The following is a 21,154-nucleotide window of genomic DNA, read 5'->3' on the forward strand; positions in this document are numbered from 1 at the left end:
ATAATTCTCTCTGCCATAATGGCTCATATTTAAAATTCAAATTTGATATAAAAAAATAAAGTGAACTGATTGCTTGCTTGTCATTGATCCTTTTGAAGAGCTTGGGAACTATAATTTAATATTAAATGATGTATAATTAATGTTTTGCGATGTAGGCCCTGCGTTCAAATGTTGATCATGTCTTTGTATATTTTGTTACCTCCTCATTCCCTGTCCTCCCAACCCCACAATCCTGCACCCCACATCTCCAACTTCATACTATTCTCCTTTAGCTGTGCACAAAGTGGAAATACGCGGAGAAACAGCCACCAACGGAAAATCAATCAACAAGAAGAGAGCTGCCAAAATCTGACGGATTTCACTCCTGCCCGGGTGCCCAGCAACTTGGACATATTTACCGCCTATAATGAAACCTTGCAGTGCTCACATGAGTGTGTTAGGACCTCAGTACCTGTGTATACTGATGAGACTTTGCACCCAACTGGGGAATATAAAACCACCTTTAATGGAAACAGGTAAGCTAAGTCTTGGAGCAAACACAGTTGAATGTTGCAAAGCTTGTGACAGATCCCATGCCATGTAGATGAAGATTTGCTTGTGTTCTCAAAATGTGATTCACATGTTTATGTTTTACAGACAAGTTAATTAGGCAAATATCCACTACCATGCACTCCATATAGAGTTAACTATAAGAAACATGGTTAGGTCCTTTTTCTCAGTACCCTCCTCTCCCCTCAAGAGTTCTACTCAGCTAAGTTTTGTTCCAGATTCAAAGGATTAAAAGGTGTACTGTGAATAACAGAAGCAATGACATTAATAGAAATTGGCAATAATATAGCACTTCCTAGTTTCCAAAGATGTAACACATTGGCACTCTCCTGGTATGAAGCTTTAAAGTGTGTACTGTTGCCATCCCCTAGAGTTCAAATGCCGTCTTGGATTTATTGGCTTTCTGGATATCAACAAATTATTATTGTCCATTCCCTGAACTAGGAGCTCTGAGTCCCTGTCAATGTAATGTCAGTAGCAGGCAAAGTTAAAATGCCAAGTACTCACCAGACTCCTTTCCTAGATCTATCTTTATTAAATGTTGCTACTATTTATTATTGATTTCTTCTATTTATGCTTTCTAAAATATATGCCATCTAGCCACCTCAAAAAAATTCACTGGTATTTCCTCATTATAGATCTGAATTTGACACCTAAACATTTATCCAGAATCAAATTAAAATAGTCATTACCAGCAAATAGCCTGAAATAGTTTATTTAGTTATCCTGGCAGCGAGGGGGCATAGTAGATAGAATATTGGACTTTGAGTTAGGAAGCCCTGGATTCAAATTTGACCTCTGACACTTATGAGAATGTAACCCTAGGAAAGTCATTCCATCTCTCTGAGTGTCTGTTTCCTCATATGTAAAATAAAGGAGTTTGATTTAATGGCCCCTAAAGGCTCTTCCATTTTTTAATATATGATATTTTGATCCCATGAGTCTAGGGTACCCAACAGAGAGCTTGCTAATAGTCAACCAAAAGAGGGACTGACTGAGAGACTAAGAGGACTGGTGTTTAGGGCACGAACATAATCAGGGCAGCCCAATAGCTATGGAAAGGGCCCTCCAGCACAAAACAGGGAATGCTCCCTTTGGAAATGGTGAATGGTGTGATGTATAGGTTGAAATCGTATTGTTTCTCCATCCAAAGGCAAATCATCCCAAGGTGCCTTCAGGACTAATTGCTTGAGAGTTCCACTGCCATTGTCCCATAGTTCAATGTGTTTCTTTGTCTTATCAATTCAAATGAGTATTTTCTCTTCCTCCTTTTTTCTCTCTTTCAGTGGCTTCTTGCCACATACCTTCTTTCTCCTGTTTCTCTCCATGTTGGAGTCTCCATTATGTTCGTTACATAAAATCTTTCTTCTCAGAATAGGTACCCGAGGAGCAGCAACCCCTATTCCATTGTTTTGCTCAACATCTTTTGAAATCCCCTTCAGGAATCCTGGGAGCCTGAATTCTCTAGGTTTGCAGAGGGCTGAGTAGATAAAAGAATTGAAAGAACAAAAGGATTTTCAAACCATTTCATTGAATGTTGTGTGTATGTATGTGTATGTGTGTGTGTATGTATGTGTTCATCTGGACATGGACTGCAGCCAACCAATGCTGGGTCTCATGGGATGCAAGACAGAGGTGTAGATCTTTTTGGCTCCTTTCTGTCCTACTATCATTCTCACGTCTGTGTTTCATCAAGCACATCATAGATGTCTCTGGTCTGCTTTGTCTGGAATCTCCTACAGGGGAGAAAAAAAAAACATTAGTTGGAACAGGGGTTCACTGCTTTCCCCCTGCACCTAAGGTAATGCTTTGTTGGACTCTTTCTCTGTATCACCCCTCATTGGCCTTGGAAAAATATCAATGAAAAGTGATATGCCATAGCAATGCCTGCCAACTGGCTTCCATTTGAGGCTTCTATGTCCCAGATTTCTGGGGCGTTGATCTTTCCTTAAGGTACAAATTGAGAGAGAAAATAGATTTGAGGAGTAGAAATACTTGGGAAGATGACATAACTCTGGTGGAACCCACCCTTCTGGCTTACTACATAGAATCCTAAATACCACAAGGATTTTAAGCCTGTTATTATTTCAAGTTTTTTAACTGAGAATTGGAGTGGAAATAGCTAACTGGTCAGAATAACCCTCTAGTTGGGGAATAAAAGATATATCTTTGTTTCAGAAAAGCCAATGAATGAGCCAATCCAAAGCATTACTTTAGAGAGAATTTTTCTTTTCTTTCTTTCTTCTAAAGAAGCTAGTTTTGCTTTTTTTTGAAGCAGGCCTGACCTGGCTTGCCTATTGTGTGTTATGTATCAGCACGCGCAAGCCTATTTTTCTGCTCGCTGCAGACCTTCTTCTTCTGATCGACATCTAATTCCTGTGGCCTTTGTGTCTGAGAAATGGTTTGAAATCTCCTGCTGACTGGCCGAAGTCTCTTTTACTTCCTGGGGGCAGGGCAGACGCCATGTGTCTATTTCCTGGTACGTACCACTCTTAAGACATTATTATAGTTTCTCTCCTCTCCTCCCAAACCTCTCACTTTCTACCACTTTAGGCAGTTGTCTACCCATGAAAGAACCCACAACCATATTAGCCATTGGGTGAAAACCAGGTGACTGATCCTTTAGTTTCTTTCTCTTTTACACTCAATATAAATTCCCCAATAGGGCAGAATAACAAATGGACATGTACCGATTTTTCATATCTATTATTGTTATTAATATCAATGGTATTTCACCGATTTTTCATATCTATTATTGTTATTAATATCAATGGTATTTCAGTTACCAAGGAAGACAGTTTCTCGGATGGTATGTATGGCAGGGAAAAATTCTTCTTGAAACAAGTTACAATTACAGTTCTCATTTCCCTTAACAGAAGAAGATTAGACCAGCAACTAAGTGTGCATGAATCTCTCCTCTATCACATGTCTTTACACTAGGAGGGGGGTGGGGAACTAAATTAAAATACAATTTTGAAATATAAAAATAAGAGATAAGGAAGAAAATGATAAAGAAAGAAAGTAAAGAGTTGAGACATATCTACTAATTTGAAACCAGGGACTGGTACCAAGACAGGATGAATTTTCCACGCTCTGCTGGATAAGAACATTTGGTTTGCTTTCAATGATATTAACTTTAATGCTAACGGTAAATTGCTTTCTTCTGTGCTGAATCTTCTGAACATTTGGACTGTGTGTTATAAACTGCATTTTACCTCTGTGACTGCGCATGTTATAGGCATATCTAGAGATGCAATCAAAGGTTTTCGAATGATTTGCATTTAGTGCATTTACAGTAGCAGACACTTTGCCTATAGGAAATCCTTTCCACCATCATAATGCAATAAAACTGTACAAATAATCAGAGACTTCTGCTTTTTAGCCTCATTTTTGAGGAGGAGGAGGAAAAGGGTGAGGAGTGCAGGTAGGTGTTTGGAAGAAGAGTGATTCAGGCAAGGGGAAGGTGTTTGCCAAGAAAACGGTTTCAGAGCACAAGTGCTAAAGAAGTGGTATTTGTTATAGGCTGAGATCCATATTCACACACAGCTTTCAGGAATAGGAATGAATTGGTCAGTCCCTAATCCCAATTCTAATGAATCGCATATTCACTCCAAATCAAATTTCCAACCCTCCTTCCTTGTCCCAGAGCCAGAATGGCCTGCTTAGCATGATGTTCAGCCAAAGACAAAGAAATGTAATTAGATTAGAATGGAAAGTGAATGAAATAAGATGGATTTTGCTGGGTTATCTGTAGGCAGAGTAGGTAAGATGAGTTCTTTTCCATAAGAGTTTAATAGGGTCAGTTCTCTTGGACACTGAATGTTCATCAGTCTCATGTCACCCTCTCTCCCCTTTGTCAGCCCACCTTAATTAATGCCATTAAGGCTGCAGAAGAAGCTGCCTTTGTAGTTTCATCTCAGCTAGCAACCAAGAGCCTGCATAGTAATGAAAAAAGCTTCTGTTTTGTTGTGGAGAACACTCGGGACCAATCTAACCAAACAGTTTCCAGTATCTCTATTATGATTTAAAAAAACAACATGAAAGCAAGAATAAAGTAGATTGAATGTGGTAAGGTTGCTGGAAGGCAGCTGGATTGTGCAGTGGAGAGATCACTGGTCTTGGAATCAGAAAGACTCAACTTCATGAGTTCAAATCTAACCTCAGACATTTACTAGCTTTGTGACCCTGGGCAAGTTACTTAATATGATTTGTATGATTAATATGATCTGTAAAATGAGCTGCAGAAGGTAATGGCGAACTGATCTGCTATCTTTGCAAAGAAAACCCCAAAAAGAATCACGGAGAGTCAGACAAGACTAAAATGACTAAACTACAACAAAATTGCCAGTCTAGCCCTACATGAAAGACCAGATGTTATGGTAGTAGGAACTCCTGGAAAGTACTAGTGTGCTCACCAAATTAAGGAAAACTCCCTGAAAGGAAGTAAGGACATCCCTTATCATAGGCTTAGCAGAGCCCTACCTAGGGGCTAACTGGATAAGTGGAACTCTGGTCTAAGGTCAGAACACATAAAGCACCAACTAGGATCATGTTTCCCCCAAGCTGTCCTCCATCAGAAGAGGTTTTCTGACTCACTGTGGCCTGGAAATGTACAGGGCATAGGGAACACTATCCCTTGCTTCCTTTACAACCATCAGTTCTGCCCCTGTTCAGTCCTGATCAACCCAGACAAATGCTGGCCTCATTCTGGCCACACTTATTCCCCTGCCCCACAGGCATCCCAGATAAATGTTCTTTTCTTCTGTCCCCCACAATGCTTGTAATTTATAATTATGACCATAGGTATTAGATTATCTTTCAGAACTTGTGGAACTAGATACAACACACAGCCTCAATCCCCCAAACTATGAGATTTCTTATCCCCAAAGAGTCACAGAGCAACTTCAGCACAACCATAGGAAAGGGGACTTCTCCTGAGTCCTCACATTTCTTTATCATTTTATGATTTGCACAAAACACTTTCCTTACCAAATCAAATGACTGAAAAGTTTATATCAGTATTTTATACCCAATCTTCAGATGCTCATGAATTTCTTCTATACCATATCATTTCACTAGGAGGAAAAGAGGAGAAACAAAATTAAAATACAGTATAGAAATATGAAAGAGACAAAGATGAAAATGATAAGAAAAAATGAAGAGATGAGATCTACTTACTGATTTAAAACTAAGACTAAACTGAGAAATGATTGACATAATGATGTAGTAGAGAGATAGTAAGACTGGAGTCAAATGGTCCAGATTCAAATCCAGGCTCAAATTCTCAAATTCTGTTAGAAGTCATTTTAATTATTTTGGGACCTGGTATCCCTAAGTCAAAAATAAGAAGGTTGTACCAGATACCCTTTGAGTTCCCTTCTAGCTCAAGGTCTCTGACTCTATTATCCAAGACAAGCAACTTTTCTTTCTATAAGTATCTATCCAAACATAATTGGAAAGATAGAAAATGAGATGGGAAAAAACGCTGAGCATCATTCTTATTTAACTTAAATCCATTTTTAATGAATCAATGAATCAACAAGTATTTATTAACTGTTTAGGACCAGAGATACAAGATAAAAATGTGAGTGCCTGGCTGCAAGAAGCATATATTCATGTGGGTGTGGGTGTGCAACATTATGCATAAATTAAACAAAATGAATGAATACAAGACAGTTATGGAAGGGAGGAAAATAATAATAATAATATTTACATATTATTTTAAGGTTTGCAAAGCAATTGACAAATACTATTTCATTATATCATCACAATGCCCAAGGAGATCAGTATTATTATTTCCATTTTACAAGTGAGGAAACTGAGGCAGACAGAGGTCAAGTGATTTGCCCAGTGTTGCACAATTAATAAGAGTCTGAGGCAAAATTTGAACCTCTGTCTTTGTGACTGCAGGAACAAATCTCTATCCCAAACATGAACAGGGATATCAGTGATCTCTTCATGTAGAAGTTGGCCCTTGAACTAAGTCTGAAAAGGAAATCCAAGAGTCCAAGGGGTAGAAGTAAAGAAGGGGATATTTCACAGTTCTTCTGGTTCACCTGTCTCCTCTGGCCATCTGATTCCAAATCCAAACCTCTTTCAATCATGTGTCTCCTTCCTCTCCTTTGGATACTCCCACTTTTTTCATGCTCAAGCTAAAACAAGTCTCTCAGGCATAGTCTGCTCATCTGACCGCAAAGAAGACATGCCTGTATTTTCTATATCTATGAGAAAAAAGGGAGAAAGTTTCCTGCTCTGTCTCAGGTACCCCTCTTTTTTTTTATCCTGGGAAGTTGGAAAATAAGTTCTTCATGATGTAATCAAGGAACAGGATACAATGGAAAGAATATTTGATCTGTAGTCAGAGGACCTAAGTTCAAATCCTGGATCCAACTCATTTAACTTCTCTGAGTCTCAGTTTCCTCATAGGTAAAGTAAAAAAATTGGACTAAATCAGAGATGTCAAATTTGGATTGCTAAATTCTTAAATCCTGAACCAGATTAAAACATAATTGGAAAATGTTTAACAAAACAAATAAAAATGTAGCAAAGATAATGATGTTTTGTGGTTTTCTAACTCAATATGTCTGGAGACAATGATTCATTTCTATTTGAATTTGATACCACTGGAACAAATGAGCACCAAGATCATTTCTAATTCTAGATTCAGGGCACCATGAACTTTTGTACTCCAAACTGGATTTCTAATAAGATCTCTGGCAAAGTCCTTCTTGGTTGACTTATAGGTGACAGCATACCTTGTAGGTGATCCTGGATTTTCAAAGGGTCTAATAATGAAATTCAAATTCTGGTGTATTTTACCAGGCTTAAGTCACTTGACGAGCGGTGTCATGTAAAGCATCGCAGAGAGTCTCATCAAGAAAAGGCTGGGTACTAGGTGATTTTTGTTGTTACAGTACCTCACTAAATAGCTAGAGTAGTATGAAAGAGGTTTCAATGTATGAAAGTAGAGGGAATGACTCATTGAGGCAATGAGATTGCAGATTCCTCTTTTAAATGAAGGATGTTCAACAGTCTTAGTCCCAGTGGACTAAGATTTTTTGAACAACCTGGAATAAGGCATTTAATGATGGAATGAATGCTGTATTTTCCCTTACCCTTTCCAAAATGGTATAATGAATAGAATGTTGAACTTAGAATTAAAAAATAAGATCTGTATTAAGAATATCACCATAGACATTTACCTGCTTGTTGGTCCTTGGTAACTCATTTAATTCTCTGTAACTTAGTTTCCCCATATGTAAAATGAAGCGGGTTGGACTCAGTTACCTCTAAATTCCCTTCCAACTCTACATCTATGACTCTTTGAGTTTCAGACTTAGGGTACAAAGCATAAAAAAGGGACTTTTCACCTACATAACTGTCTGTTTGAGAGATTATGGTCTCATTCAGAATAGTTTCCAAAATCAAGATGGCTGTGAGTCCACTTCATTTTGCCCTAAGTAGACCATGTGTAAAGTACTGTGATTTCACCTTTTCACATCATATGATCTGACTAGTGCAGAATGTAAATGGGCAATTTTACCTCTCAGAGGTATATATCATTAAAAAAAAAAAAGAAAAACAATAGGAAGATCATTCAGGTGTAGTTTTAGAGACAGAAGTGACCATAAAGGTCATCACATTCAATATTTTCATCTTATACTTGAGGAAACAGAGGAAAAGAGAGGATCCTTACCCTTCTGGGTCTCATTTTCCTCATCTGTAAAATGAACCGACTTTGAGATCCTTTCAAGCTCTAGTTATATGATTAAAAGATACTAAATTATGCACTTGCAATCTCAGTTGGGAGAGTAATTACTTTTACAAAAGAAATCAGTGAGCGCCAAGGGCTAGATTTGAATTCATATCTTTAACTAGGTGTCCCAAGTACAATCCTCTCTCCAATACACCTTGCTGCCTTTTTTCTCATTTGCTTGGTGATAGCCATTCACTCCCAAGACTGATTATGAGAGATTTAATATTCAAAAAAGTTTTGCTGATTAAAATCATTTCTTTCAACCAACAGTTTTACTCTTTGTTTAGTTTCTGAGTCATCCACTTAAAATGTTCATTATCTTTTCTTTTGCAATTTGAATTTGATTGAAAATAAGGCTGAGATTCCTTGTTCACAGAAATGAGTAACAATGAGTGGTATTAAAACATCGTGAAATATTCCAATTGGATAATAAAAATTTTTACATATTTTTCCTATATTTCCTTAACAAACTTCTCCTGTTCCCCTTTGGATGCATGCATACAAGATTGGGAAGCCCTATCCTAGAGGAATGTGAATTATTTCTATTCTCGTGATTATTTCCATTTGTCTTCTATATATTATTTTTATTGTTATTAGCTCAATAAACTTTTGATCAGAGGAGTTCCTTGATCACTTTGATCTGTTTACTGTAGTCATAGGACTATTCATTAAAGCTAAAAGATATCTGAGAGGCCATTTAGTTAACCTCTTTAATTTTATAGATGGAGAAAATGAAACCCAGAGAATTTGAAGCACTTGGCCAAGATCATATCAGTAAAATGTGTCAGAGACAAAATGTAAGCCTTTGCTTGGGAACTTTGTACATATCTCTCTCCATAGGTGGTACTAACATACCCAAGAGCACCTCCTGAACCACTGCTTCCTAGTTAGAGTTAGGGGACTTTTTCAGTAGCATGTTCCCAGGTATATCCTACTAGTTGGAGATTTCTTGGGCAGCCTCTTGAAAAACTACACATTTGAGAGTTCAAATGTCTGACTTTCTCTCCAGAGAAAGGGAATTTCTTTAGCAAATGTGTTTCCCAATTGGCTAAAGAGCAGAATTCCTGAAAATGTACATTCCCAGAAAAAGAGATTACAGTAGCTGGAACAATGATAGAATTCCTCAGTTGTTGGTTTGGTTTTAGAAGTGGAATAGAAATTCCAGAAAGGCCATTTCACTTTGGGAAATAGCCTGGTGGAAGAGATTCTTGGTCAAAGGAGATATAATATGGGGCAGGTGATCACATGGTGGTCAGAAGAGGCAATGCAAGGACATTCTCATAAGTCTCTCTCAAGAACTTTGGAATTTATTGGGGTTCAGGGTGCTGGGGACTCCAAAATACCGACATGATGAGTCCTGCTGAATGAATTAGACTCAAGTCTTCTTCAGCCTCAGTTTTTGCCGAGGGCTTGTCAAGAGAGGTGGAGAAAGAGGGAGTGGTGCCAAGCCCCAGACTTACCTGTTGTCCCAAGTCATGAGAAGACTGGAGTACAGGGTATTGGAGGTGGCTCCACCATTTTTCCAGTCTTGGGGACAATCCTTCCTCCACTGTCCCTTCTGGTCACATGGGCATGGTTCCACAGACTTTGATTCCTGAAGCTCCCTGAGGTAAGGGCACCCTGGAGGGGGCACTCTTTGGACCAGTGACCCTCCTTGTGGCAATGAAAGCAGGTTTCCCCACTGCCCAAATGGTTGGGCTTCCTCCAAGACAGTGCCCTGGAAAGATACTCCCTGGTCTTTTCCTGGTCATGTCAACAGCCAAGAACTGAACATGTTCTCTGTCTCTAGCCCTTGTCCTTTGTGCTCTTTCCTTTGCTGTAACTAGGTCTCTGTGCTCAGATTCAATCCAGTTCAGACTCCCTCCAGCTGAGACTCCATCCAGCCCGCCCACCAATACAAGTGTCACAAATGCCTAGGCTCCTCAAGAGTCAACCCAACATGGTGAACCCCCAACAAACTCCATTCTGCCTTGGCTGGAAGAAGTGCCAAGTTGAACCTGTTTGAAAAGACCCAGCATGCCAGCACCCTGGGGTTCCAAGCACCCCAAACCTCACATGGCTTCCAGAGCTCAACAAATTGATTGTGTGACATGGGAGACACTGGCACAGGACTACTTATCATGGCATGCCCACCTCAGAAAAGGTGCTGCATTCTATGAGCAAAGCACAATTGAAATAGCTCAAAGGAAATGCAGGATGCACAAATTTAGAGTATTCACCCCAAATGTTCATGCAGACTATCTGTGCTCAATCTGAGATAGTGTTGAGGTCTGGGAACCACATGAGGTCATCTGGGGTGCACGGGACCCCAAAACACCAACACGCTGGGTCCTGCTGAATGAACTCCACCCAAGCCCTCCCTGAGCCAAAGCAAAAACAAAGTTTATCAAAGGCTTGCCATATTGGGCTGACTCCCAAGGAACCCCAGCACTTGTGAGGCCTGCACTGACAAGCAGGCCAGACAGAATCCCATTCAGACAGTCAGAGTTGGACTGAGTCCAAACCCTGATTAAAATCTTGAAACATCATATGGTAGAGGCAAGGAATGAAAACATCTTTCAAAGAGCCCTTGTAGCATGTTCTTTGAAGAGATTTATATTACAGCTAAAGATATATCAACTCCACAGCTAAGGGTAAATATCTGTTTGAGTAGGGAAAAAAACATGGTCTTCCTCCATTAGAACCATTAATGCCCATGAATAAATGATATAAAGTTTCCACTTCCAAAAGTTTGATCCAATGTTGCATGCCTCGTATGGACTTCATGGTAGAGACCCAACCTAAGTTAACATTTTCACATTCGTTGACCTATGGAATCAACATGAGGGAATCCTGATGAAACAAAGGCTTCTACTTTCATCAAAGGTTATTCAGAAATCCAGCCTATATAGTTGCAGATACTGTTTTCCCATGGGCCTGATGATGGATTGTCTATAGTCCGTTGTCTGAAGGCCATTTAGCTAAGTTTAGCAAGAGTCCTTACTAGGCTGACCATAAGAACATACATTGTCACAGTGATCATTGAAAATGGGCATTCTTAATAGGGAGGGTGTGTGTGTGTGTGTGTGTGTGTGTGTGTGTGTGTGTGTGTGTGTGAGAGAGAGAGAGAGAGAGGGAGAGAATTATAGTGATGATAATGATGATGATGATGATGATGATGATAATGATGGCAATACTACTGCCACTACTACTGCTATATTTTTATAGCACTTTAAGGTTTTCAAAGTGCTTTACACATTATCTCATTTGATCCTCACAATAATCCTAGGAGGTAAGTGCTATCACGATCTCCATTTTACAGATGAGGAAAATGAGGCAGAGAGAAGAAGGAGGCAAGGAATAACTAGGGTCACACATCTAGTAAGTGTCTGAGGCTGGAAGGGACTATTTGTTTAGAGTCAAATTTGGGAAGTTGTGAGGGCATGAATTTGTGACTCCTTATATGAACTGAGATAGGAGGGCAAATCACTTTAGTTTCTAAAGGCAACCTACAGTTGAGTTGAAATTCATTGTAACTTTACTCCCAAAGACTATAAACTCCCCCTTTTAGAACCTCAGAGGAAAAGTGCTCCTCACCATCCATTCATAATGAGGGAGGAAAAATCTCTCATAACTACACAGAACCAGAGGAGGGCAATCAGCATTGTAGATAATCACCAAGTCCATTCTATTTGAGATCCGATTAAGAGAACTAGGAATGTCTAACCTAGAGAAGACTTAGCAGAAATAGAATTGTTGAATAAACTCATTCGGTTTGACCACAGATGCCATGACTAAGAACAATGTGTAGAAATCATTAAGGCACAGAATTATGCTTGATGAGGGGGCAAGGCAGAAACATGGGGGAGAGAGAGTTTTACAAATGATAGTTGTCTGACAGTGAAATAAATTGCATGGATTTAGCTAGCTCCTACTCCCAAGTGGGATACTTTAAGTAAAGGTTGGATGACCATTTCTCAGATACATTCCAGAGGTTATTGTTTGGATACTGATTGCACTCTTCATGGATCCTTAACCCTTTTGTTGTATTATGGACCTCTTTAGTAGTCTGTTCTTGGACCTCTTTGTGGAATAAACTTTTGTTGTGTAAATGGTTAACGATGGTGATGATGATGATGATGATTACCATTTATGTCATGCCTTAAAGATTTCAAACTACTCTACAAATAATATCTTATTTATGTATTTATTTACATTTGTAATTATAGGAAATATTAATTTTCAGTTTGAGGCTAGTGAAAAATGGATAGATTTTTTCTTCTCTTTTTAATTTGTAAGTCTCTGAAATTTATCCACAGAGGGTTAAGGGTTAAGGGTTAAGAATCCCTGGATTAGATGATCTTAAGATCTCTTTAGCTCTGGCTAGCATTATTAGGGATGCCCAGAAGCAGACTAAGCTGCATCAGGTGAAAATGGAAAGCAAAGGCTGGATGATCCCTTGTCATATATATTGCAGTAAGCATTCTATTTCAGTTATGACTTGGACTGCATGATCACTCTGACTTCTCCCCACCCTCAAATGCTCTGTCCATGGAGGACTTCATTCTAAGAGTATACAAAAATGCAACTTTGGGTTAGGTTTTTAAGTAAATAATAAAATTTGAGAAGAATGACCTCAGAGATCAGTGAGCAATTCTACCCAAGAGCAATTCTTCATTTTAAAATCCCTAACAAGTAATCATCAAGTTTTTGGTTGAATACTCTCCAGTGAGGCAGAATTCACTACCTCCTCTCAAGGCAACCTATTAGATTTTTGTTCACCTTTACTTGCTAGAAAAATGCTCCCATTATCCATTTTCTTCAAAGATTGCTAGGCATTATTCCTATGGTTTACCCATTTTGTCTGTTAGCATGCATTGAGAGCAAGGAATAATGTATGCACAGTTTATGTACACCATTAGTATCTATTGAATGTCATGAACTCTAAAGGAAGTCCTCCAGTACATTGGGTGAAGCTCTGCTGGAAAATTTGCAAAAGAAATGGACCAGAGAACCTCCTTTGTTATTAAAGGACATTGTGAGATGCTATATCCACTATAGGAGGGGTTACTTTGTTGATAGCATCAGAGATTTATTTAAAAAAACCTGTTTTAGAGACAAGGGACATTCTGAGTGAGATCTAGTTTTTAGATGATTTGCCTGATATTATGCACTGTCAGTGACAGAGTTGAGTAGAAACGCAGACCTCTTGATCCCTCAGCCTGGGGATCTTTTCTCTAGACCATGAAAGTGTTGTACTGAACAAGAGACATAATATATTACTGGGAAAAGCAGAGTAGTTCAATTCTGTCATACTTTCATTTTCTTTTCTTTTCTTATGGAAATAAACCAGGGAAATCTATGCAAACAGCTTTGTTAGTCCTTGATAAATGTTTAAAGATTCAGTTGGTGTGTTTCTGACATGCAGTTTATCATTTACCGGAATGAGAGAATCTGGACGCTCTGTGGTCTCTGATTCCCCTGAACGATGCCTGGGCATGAGCGTTAATAGAAGACTTGCAGAGACACTGCTTAGATTTACTAGGATACTTATTGTCCCTTAAACAAATTCCAATTAAAACTAAAACATTTAATTAATGTTTAAGAGCTGAAGGAGAAATTTATTTCTCCCATTGCCATTAAGCCTCCATAAATGCATTTTTAATGATGATTTAACAGTCTGTGATGACACCATCTTGTTGCTTTGATCCTATAAGAAACAAGGCTTTGAAACACTTAGAACATGCCTGTGCTCCACCTGTCTTTCACATTCCACCTGATGTGACACTCTTAGATGACTCCCATTTATACATACTAGGTTTTTTGAGGAAGATGGCAGATATTAACACTAGCCCCTGATTGGTATTGGCAATGAATACCCTGCCTTTTGGAAAGACAAAAGGGATCTTGAATGACCACCAGGAGCAGGTGGGAGAGGGGATGAAAGGATTTCAATTGTTAGTCTTTTGAGGAAGCCAAGTGACTCAGTGTGTAGAGCACTGAGACTGAAGTCAGTAAGACCTGAATTCAAATTTGGTTTCACACACTTACTAGCTGTGTAACTCTGGGCAAGTCACTTCACCTTGTTTGACTCAGTTTCCTCATCTGTAAAATGAGCTGTACAAGAAAATGGCAAACTGCTTCAGTGTCTTTGCCAAGAAAACCCCAAATGGGATCACAAAGATTCAAGCACAACTGAAATGACTTAACATAAACAACAACAAACATAAATGATTAGCTCAACTTCCTACTGGATTTCACAGACTTTTAAAACTTCAGCTCTCTTCCTCTCATTATATATGCCTATTTGGGGGCAGCTAGGTGGTGCAGTGGATAGAGCACCAGTGCCAGAGTCAGGAGGATCTGAGTTCAAATCTCACCTCAGACACTTGACACTCACTAGCTGTGTGACCTTGGGCAAGTCACTTAACCCCAATTGCCTCATCCTGGGTCATCTCCAGTCATCCTGATGAATATCTGGTCGTTCAATTCAGATGGCTCTGGAGGAGAAGTGAGGCTGGCGACCTGCACCTCCCTCCCTCACTCAAAACAAAGTCAAATGTAAATCACGTCATCATTTCTCTGATGGCATGGTCTTCTTCGGCAATGAAAGAGGAATACACACACACACAGCCCATTCGGTGGCAAATTTGGTGATGGAAAACCTAGAGTCACAGAACCTGAGCTCAAAGGGACCTTGGAGGCCATCTCATCCAATCCCTCATTTTACAGATGAGAAAACTGAGGTTCAGAAAAAGTAAGTGGTTTTCTAAAGGCACATAGGTAATAAGGGGATGAGATATTAGCTAACCCATGGTCCTCTAAATACAGTAATCATTCTTACCATATTAAAGAGAGTTGAGTTCTTCAAGGTTGTTCAAGTACTTAGAGAAAAGCTGGTAGCTCCAACAAGATCTGCTCATATTGTGTTTTCTGACTCATACAGATGTTATCAAATGAGAGGTTATGTGGTTGCTTTGGTTTGGCCAGACCTGTGACTTTATCAGAGTAGGAAACTTTAGTTTGGAAACTGCCTCCATTGATGCAGATAAGTTACTCAGTTACTCAGCTCTGACTTAGTGTTTTAGAGAATTGCCTCAGGCACTGAACTTTTAAGGGAGATGTCTAAGACTACCAGTTAATACTGCTAGAGGCAGAATTTAAACCCAGATTTTCTTGACTCTGAGACCAAGTACCACCATAGATGCTTTCTCCACTGGAAAGCTAGGTGGAATTGGGGATGGAGTGCTAGACTTGGAGTCAATAAGACCAGAGTTCAAATCTTATTTCAGCCATTTATTAGGTGTATTATCCTGGGCAAGTCACTTGACTTCAGTTTTCTCATCTGTAAAATGGACATAATAGTAGCTCTCTCACAAAGTCATTGTGAGGACCAAATGAGATAATGTTTAAAGCATACTGCCTGACACATAAAAGGTACTTTAAAAATATATATTCCCTTAAATTAAAACACATTATTTGACACATAGCAGGTACTTAAAATATTTATTTCTCTTCCCTTCTTCCTTCCTTCCTTCTTTCTTTTCATCCCTTCTTTCTCCCTCTCTTCCTCCTCTTCCTCCTTTTCTTCTTGCACCTGCCTTCTCCTTCTCCTTCCCCTTCCAGGCTTAAGAAGCTAACCTGGAGACTGAACTTCAGCCTTTCTTTAAGGACAAGCATAAGATCTCAGATTTTAAGCTGTAGGTTACCTTGGAGTTATCTAATTTGACTTCATTTTGAGAGTAGGAAATTGAGCCCTAGAGAGGTGAACCATTTAATTTGTCAAAGGCCACATTGGTAGTAGCTAACAGGACTGAGATTTGAAAAGAAGTCTTTTGATTCTAAATCTAGATTACTTTCCATGCCCCTCATTTTATAGATGAGAAACTAAGGACCAGTGAATGGGAGTGATTTGCTTAGAGTTATGCTGGTATGAAGTATCAGAGCTCAAAATGTAACCCAGGGTCCCTACCTCAGGAAATGGTATATCTCTCCTGGAGCTTGGCCAGGATTTCTCCCCATTATGACATGAGATAGTTGGAGAGCCAGAGAAGGAGGCATATTCCAGCTCAGTGGCTCCCTGGCTCTTTCCCTGTAGTTTAGCAAATGTTGAGTGATGAATGTTGGAGATGTATAAAATAATGGAGTACAATGGTATGTGTTTATCCTTCATTGCCTAAAGAAGACCATGTCATCAGAGAAATGATATGATTTGCACTTGACTTTGTTTTGAGTGAGGGAGGGCTGTGCAGGAGGGCTGTGCACTTCTCCTCCAGAGCCATCTGAATCCAGTGGCCAGATATTTATCAGGATGACTGGAGATGACCCAGGATGAGGCAACTGGGGTTAGGTGACTTGCCCAAGGTCACAAAGCTAGTGAGTGTCAAGTGAGTGAGGTGAGGTTTGAACTCAGGTCTTCCTGACTCCTGCACTGGTGCTGTATCCACTGCACCACCTAGCTGCCCAGAGTACAATGGAGGACAAGGGGAACATACTAGGTAGGGAAAGGAAAGGCAAATCAAGTTCATTTTCAGTCATATTACTCTTTGTGAATCCCCGCAGGCTAGGAACAGTAGTTTATCTACTCTGCCACTGGTTATATTGGTTAGGTTTCAGAACTGGAAGGGACCTTAAGATGTCAGTAACTGCAGCAGCAACAAAAATAGCAAAACTAGAGATCCAGACCTTAGAATAGAGAATGTTCGACCTGGAAGGGACCTTTAAATATAACATAACAGAGTAAGGAGAAAGTGGAAAGCATAGATTACCAGAGCTGAAAGGCGCCTCAGAACATCAAACTTAAGAGCTGGAATAGACCTTGGAGCACAGAATCTCAGAGCTGGGAGGCTTCATTTAGAAGACAGAATATCTGAAGAGAAGAGAATAAGAATGTATATAACACCTACTATGTGCCAAGCACTAAGCACTTTATAAATATTATTTCATTTGATCTCACAACAACCCTGTTATTGTGTTATTTTTGTCCCTATTTTATGGTTGAGAAAACTGAGGCAAACAGAGGTGAATTGATTTGCCCAGGGTCACGTAGTTAGTAAGTGTCTGAGGTTGGATTTGAACATATGTCTTTCTGATTCCGAGGCCAGCCCTGTATTTACCATGCCAGTTAGCTGCCTCAACTGGAAGGGACCTTAAGGCATAAAATGGCAGGGAAAAAAAAAACAAAACAGACCTGAGAACATAGAATTTCTGGTAATGACCTTAGAACACAGAATACTAGAGTTGATACGGACTTTAGATTCCATTTAGACCAACCTTCTCATTTTTGCGATAGAATTATTAAAGTCCAGGGAAAGGACAAGACTTATCTAACATAATATAGCTAGTGGCAGAACTGGTACTTGAACTCAGATTCTCTAGTTCCTAATCTGGTTCTTTTTTCCTTATAACTTTATGCAGTGGGTGGCCCCATTTAAGGTGATCTTATCAAGCACAGGACACATGATTGGGCAGCACTGGTCAGATTCAGAACTGAGACATTCCTGATGTTATGAGTATGTAAATCCTGGCTCAGTCCTTCACTGAATGGTAATGCTAGGATAAGACATTGCCCTTTGGCACCTCTATCACTTTTTAATGTATTGGGGAACGTGTTAGAGGGTTATCATGACCCTTTACAGTAAACATTTTAGCTCTTCACCAAAAAACAAAACAAATAAACAAACAAAAAAATTCTTCCTGATTGTAGATGGCACTTTCTTTAACACAAATTAAAGAAAGTCCACAAACTTTACAGGGTGTACAGGGTTAGTAGATAGGTTGCTGTAAACCCCAAATATGTAAAACATGAGGCAATCAGGCATAAACATTAAGCCAATAAGCTTCAGCTTTAAACTGATAACTTATGGGCATCAGGAGAAAGTGCTTTTTAGAGACAGAAGACACAAAGAGTAGTTCATTGAGATGCTAAGCCCTTAGTCTGAACCGGGGAGGTCTTTGCTTGCTCTAAGGTGGAGCCTAAGGGAACAATTCACTTTTGTTTTGTCAATCAGAGAAGCCTTCTTGGTGGGAGGGGCACTTCAGGATCTTATATTAATCTTATGATGTTATCTTAAAGGATAAGTATATAAACAAACATATTAAGCCATGTGCTTTAAAAACAATGGTTATTCTAACTCTCTCTTCCCATCTCACCCAGAATCCTATTGATTTCTTCTTCAAACCGCCCCATTACAAAAATCTAACCCTAAGTCATTGTGGTACCATAATTAAACCTAACTAGGGTTTAAGCATTTCTTTGAGCTAGACCTGAGAATTTCTTGGTCTATTAAGACAATGCCATGAATTTGAATTAAAGAGGGTAGCCTTCAGACTATTCAGATTGCCAAATCACTGATTTACTTTCCTTCATTTAGGGATTATTGTGCTTTTCTCCCTGTGTTCCTGATTTTATGAATAGATGTCTCAACATCTATTAGTCTGTGTTTATGAGTGTATAGTTGCTAAGGATGGCCAAGTGAAAGCCATTTCAACCAAGAGGAAGAACAGAGTAAAAGAAATAAAAAATGAATCTTCAGGGATATTGTTGTAATCTTAGCACTGAGTGTGGAGAGCAAATATTGTGTAACTTTGGCCTTGATAACTTGGTTGATGCAGTATATTTCAGGTAATCTCATCTTTATTTGTATGTTTATGGTGATGTGGTAAGAAATATTCAAGACATAGGACTGCTATCCTTTGCTGTCTTACTAGGACATATTCCCTCAACTTTCTAATTCCCATTCTAAGCCCCCAGATTTAGTTGCTTTCAGTCCCTCCCCTCCTTTTTACCTGAGGTACATACTCTAGAGGATATGAGCTGAATGTGCTTTGCCAGTCCTTTAAAGAAAAAGTCTGTGGTTGCCAACTGACCTGACCCAGACATATTTGTGATTCCAATGATCTTTTCTTCAGCAAGATCACCTCTCAGAGAGATATAGGATATGAGTTTTCTAATGTAAGTCATTAATCTCTCCCAAGTCCTAAGCTTCAGGAAAGTCACAGATGACTAAATGGTAAAAATGGACTCAGTTTCCAACCAGATACCAGAGAATGTATCTCTCTTCATAGGAGATGTGGTCTCTCTTCATAGGAGATGGTGAAGATCATGGAGGGAAAAATGAATGTTATGAAGAGGCTAATATACAACAGGCAAATAGTATGGCATTCACACTGAATTCAATAATTAATGAAATAATATGGGCAGTAGTTCTGGGCATGCTTTCACACACAAATTCAGACCTTTGAAGTTAAAGATAGAGTTACTGTTATTAACATATGCCTAGACTAAGGCTTCATGCCAGTTGAGTTGCTAAGCATTCACATTTCTTTTGAGAACCAGTCAACTGTTTTTGAGCATTGGGAGTTAACTCATAAAAGCCTGTGGAAAAGGGGGGTCTAAAAGCAGGGAAGGAAAATTGGGGGACTTGAATGTGGGAGAGCGTGACTGAGATAACAGACAGACCCAAGATCACATAGAAATGAAACAATTCAATTCAACAGATATATATTAAGCATTCAGCATGTGCAAGTCACTGTTGCAGGTACTGGCAGTATAGAGAAAAAATAATTCTTTCCCTCAGAGAACTTATATTTTACTGAGGTGGGAATTAAGGAGATATAACATATTTACAGATCAACAGATACAATGTATAGATAGGGTAAATACAATGAAACTTCAATACTAATAACTAACCCTGAAAAGGAAAAGCCTAATGTAAGAGATGACAGCTAAAACTGTTAATAGTACAGTAGAAGATCCTTGATGGCAAGAATTGCTTAGCTTTTCTTTGTTTCCAAACTACCTAAAAGAGTGTCCTTCAGATAGCAAGTCTTTAATGTTGATTGAATTGAAATGACTTGAATAGACTGATTTGTCCATTCATCTGCTGCCATTTAATCTCTGTTTTTTTTTCTTTCCATGCAGGATTCCGTTGGTGAACCTGTAAAAAAACAAAAACAAAAAAACAAAAAAAAAATTTAAAAAATCAAAAAATGAAAAAAAAACACAAAAGCCCTAAGACTAAAAATAGGGGAGAGTGTCCCCAAACCTACCATTTCTGTTTGCCAGTGGAGAACTCATGGAGCAGAACTCTATAGGCCAAATATATTTTTATAATAAAAAAAGAAAAAAACTGAACGTGCCTATAGGCAACCTTCATTGTCCCCAAGAAATTTTTTTGGGGGGAAGAAGAGAAAAGTTTCCAGAAATAAAAGGAAAAAATGATCCTCTGAAGACATAAGGAGGAAAAAGAGACAAGTATCAAGGACAAGATGGACCTCCTGGAGATATGGATTTGGACAATGATTCTGAACCTGTGCCAATAACACCATTACGTGCCATGTACTGAGCTGAAAGATTTTGTTTCAAACATGAAGCTAAGTTAATTACACATAGAAATATTACAGAAAACAGGGTTGGGGGTTTCTCTTCTGAGACAGTCAATATTTCTGGTTAATATACATATATAAATATATAAATACATACACACACACACACACACAAAGACACCTTTTTGTACTGTAGCAATTTTTGAAGCTCTTAAATGTTCCTTTTTAAAGAAAAAATGTGTCATGGGTTACAGAATCTGATTTATTTAACATGCTTAGTATGGACTAAATAAACTGGTGTTTTTTACTTCGGCAGCTTGCCTCTCCAACATATATCTATATACATATATATTCACACAAACATATATATGACCATTTAGAAACATTTCCACTAGTGAGCAGTATTCTTCTAAAGACCCATTATTCTATCACCATCAACTCCAAGGGACAAGCCTTAGTGAACATTCTGGAGCACTCTTCGTAAATGTGTTCTTAGCAGCTGCCACTATAGATGATCAGAAGGAGAGTGTCCTGGTTCTATTT

The 21,154-nt window shown here is 38.9% G+C and overlaps 1 protein-coding gene across 2 annotated transcripts in view; it reads left to right on the top strand.

Annotated features, from left to right (window-relative positions):
- AJAP1 (adherens junctions associated protein 1) overlaps positions 1–20,787 on the top strand; it is a 261,099-nt gene extending 240,312 nt beyond the window's left edge. Inside the window, exons 4-6 of one of the 2 annotated variants that reach the window (XR_011966967.1) lie at positions 273–515; positions 2,897–3,028; positions 20,208–20,295. Coding sequence is in view for 1 of the 2 variants with exons in the window: in XM_072608676.1 (XP_072464777.1) it covers positions 273–515; positions 20,208–20,229 (265 nt within the window). In the remaining variant the exon portion in view is untranslated. Of the gene's footprint in view, positions 1–272; positions 516–2,896; positions 3,029–20,207 lie in introns of both variants that reach the window. The other variant, XM_072608676.1, reaches the window with a different exon arrangement.
- Positions 20,788–21,154: the final 367 nt, after the last annotated feature.

Source organism: Notamacropus eugenii, chromosome 5 (assembly GCF_028372415.1).
Source record: "Notamacropus eugenii isolate mMacEug1 chromosome 5, mMacEug1.pri_v2, whole genome shotgun sequence".
Taxonomy (NCBI): domain Eukaryota; kingdom Metazoa; phylum Chordata; class Mammalia; order Diprotodontia; family Macropodidae; genus Notamacropus; species Notamacropus eugenii.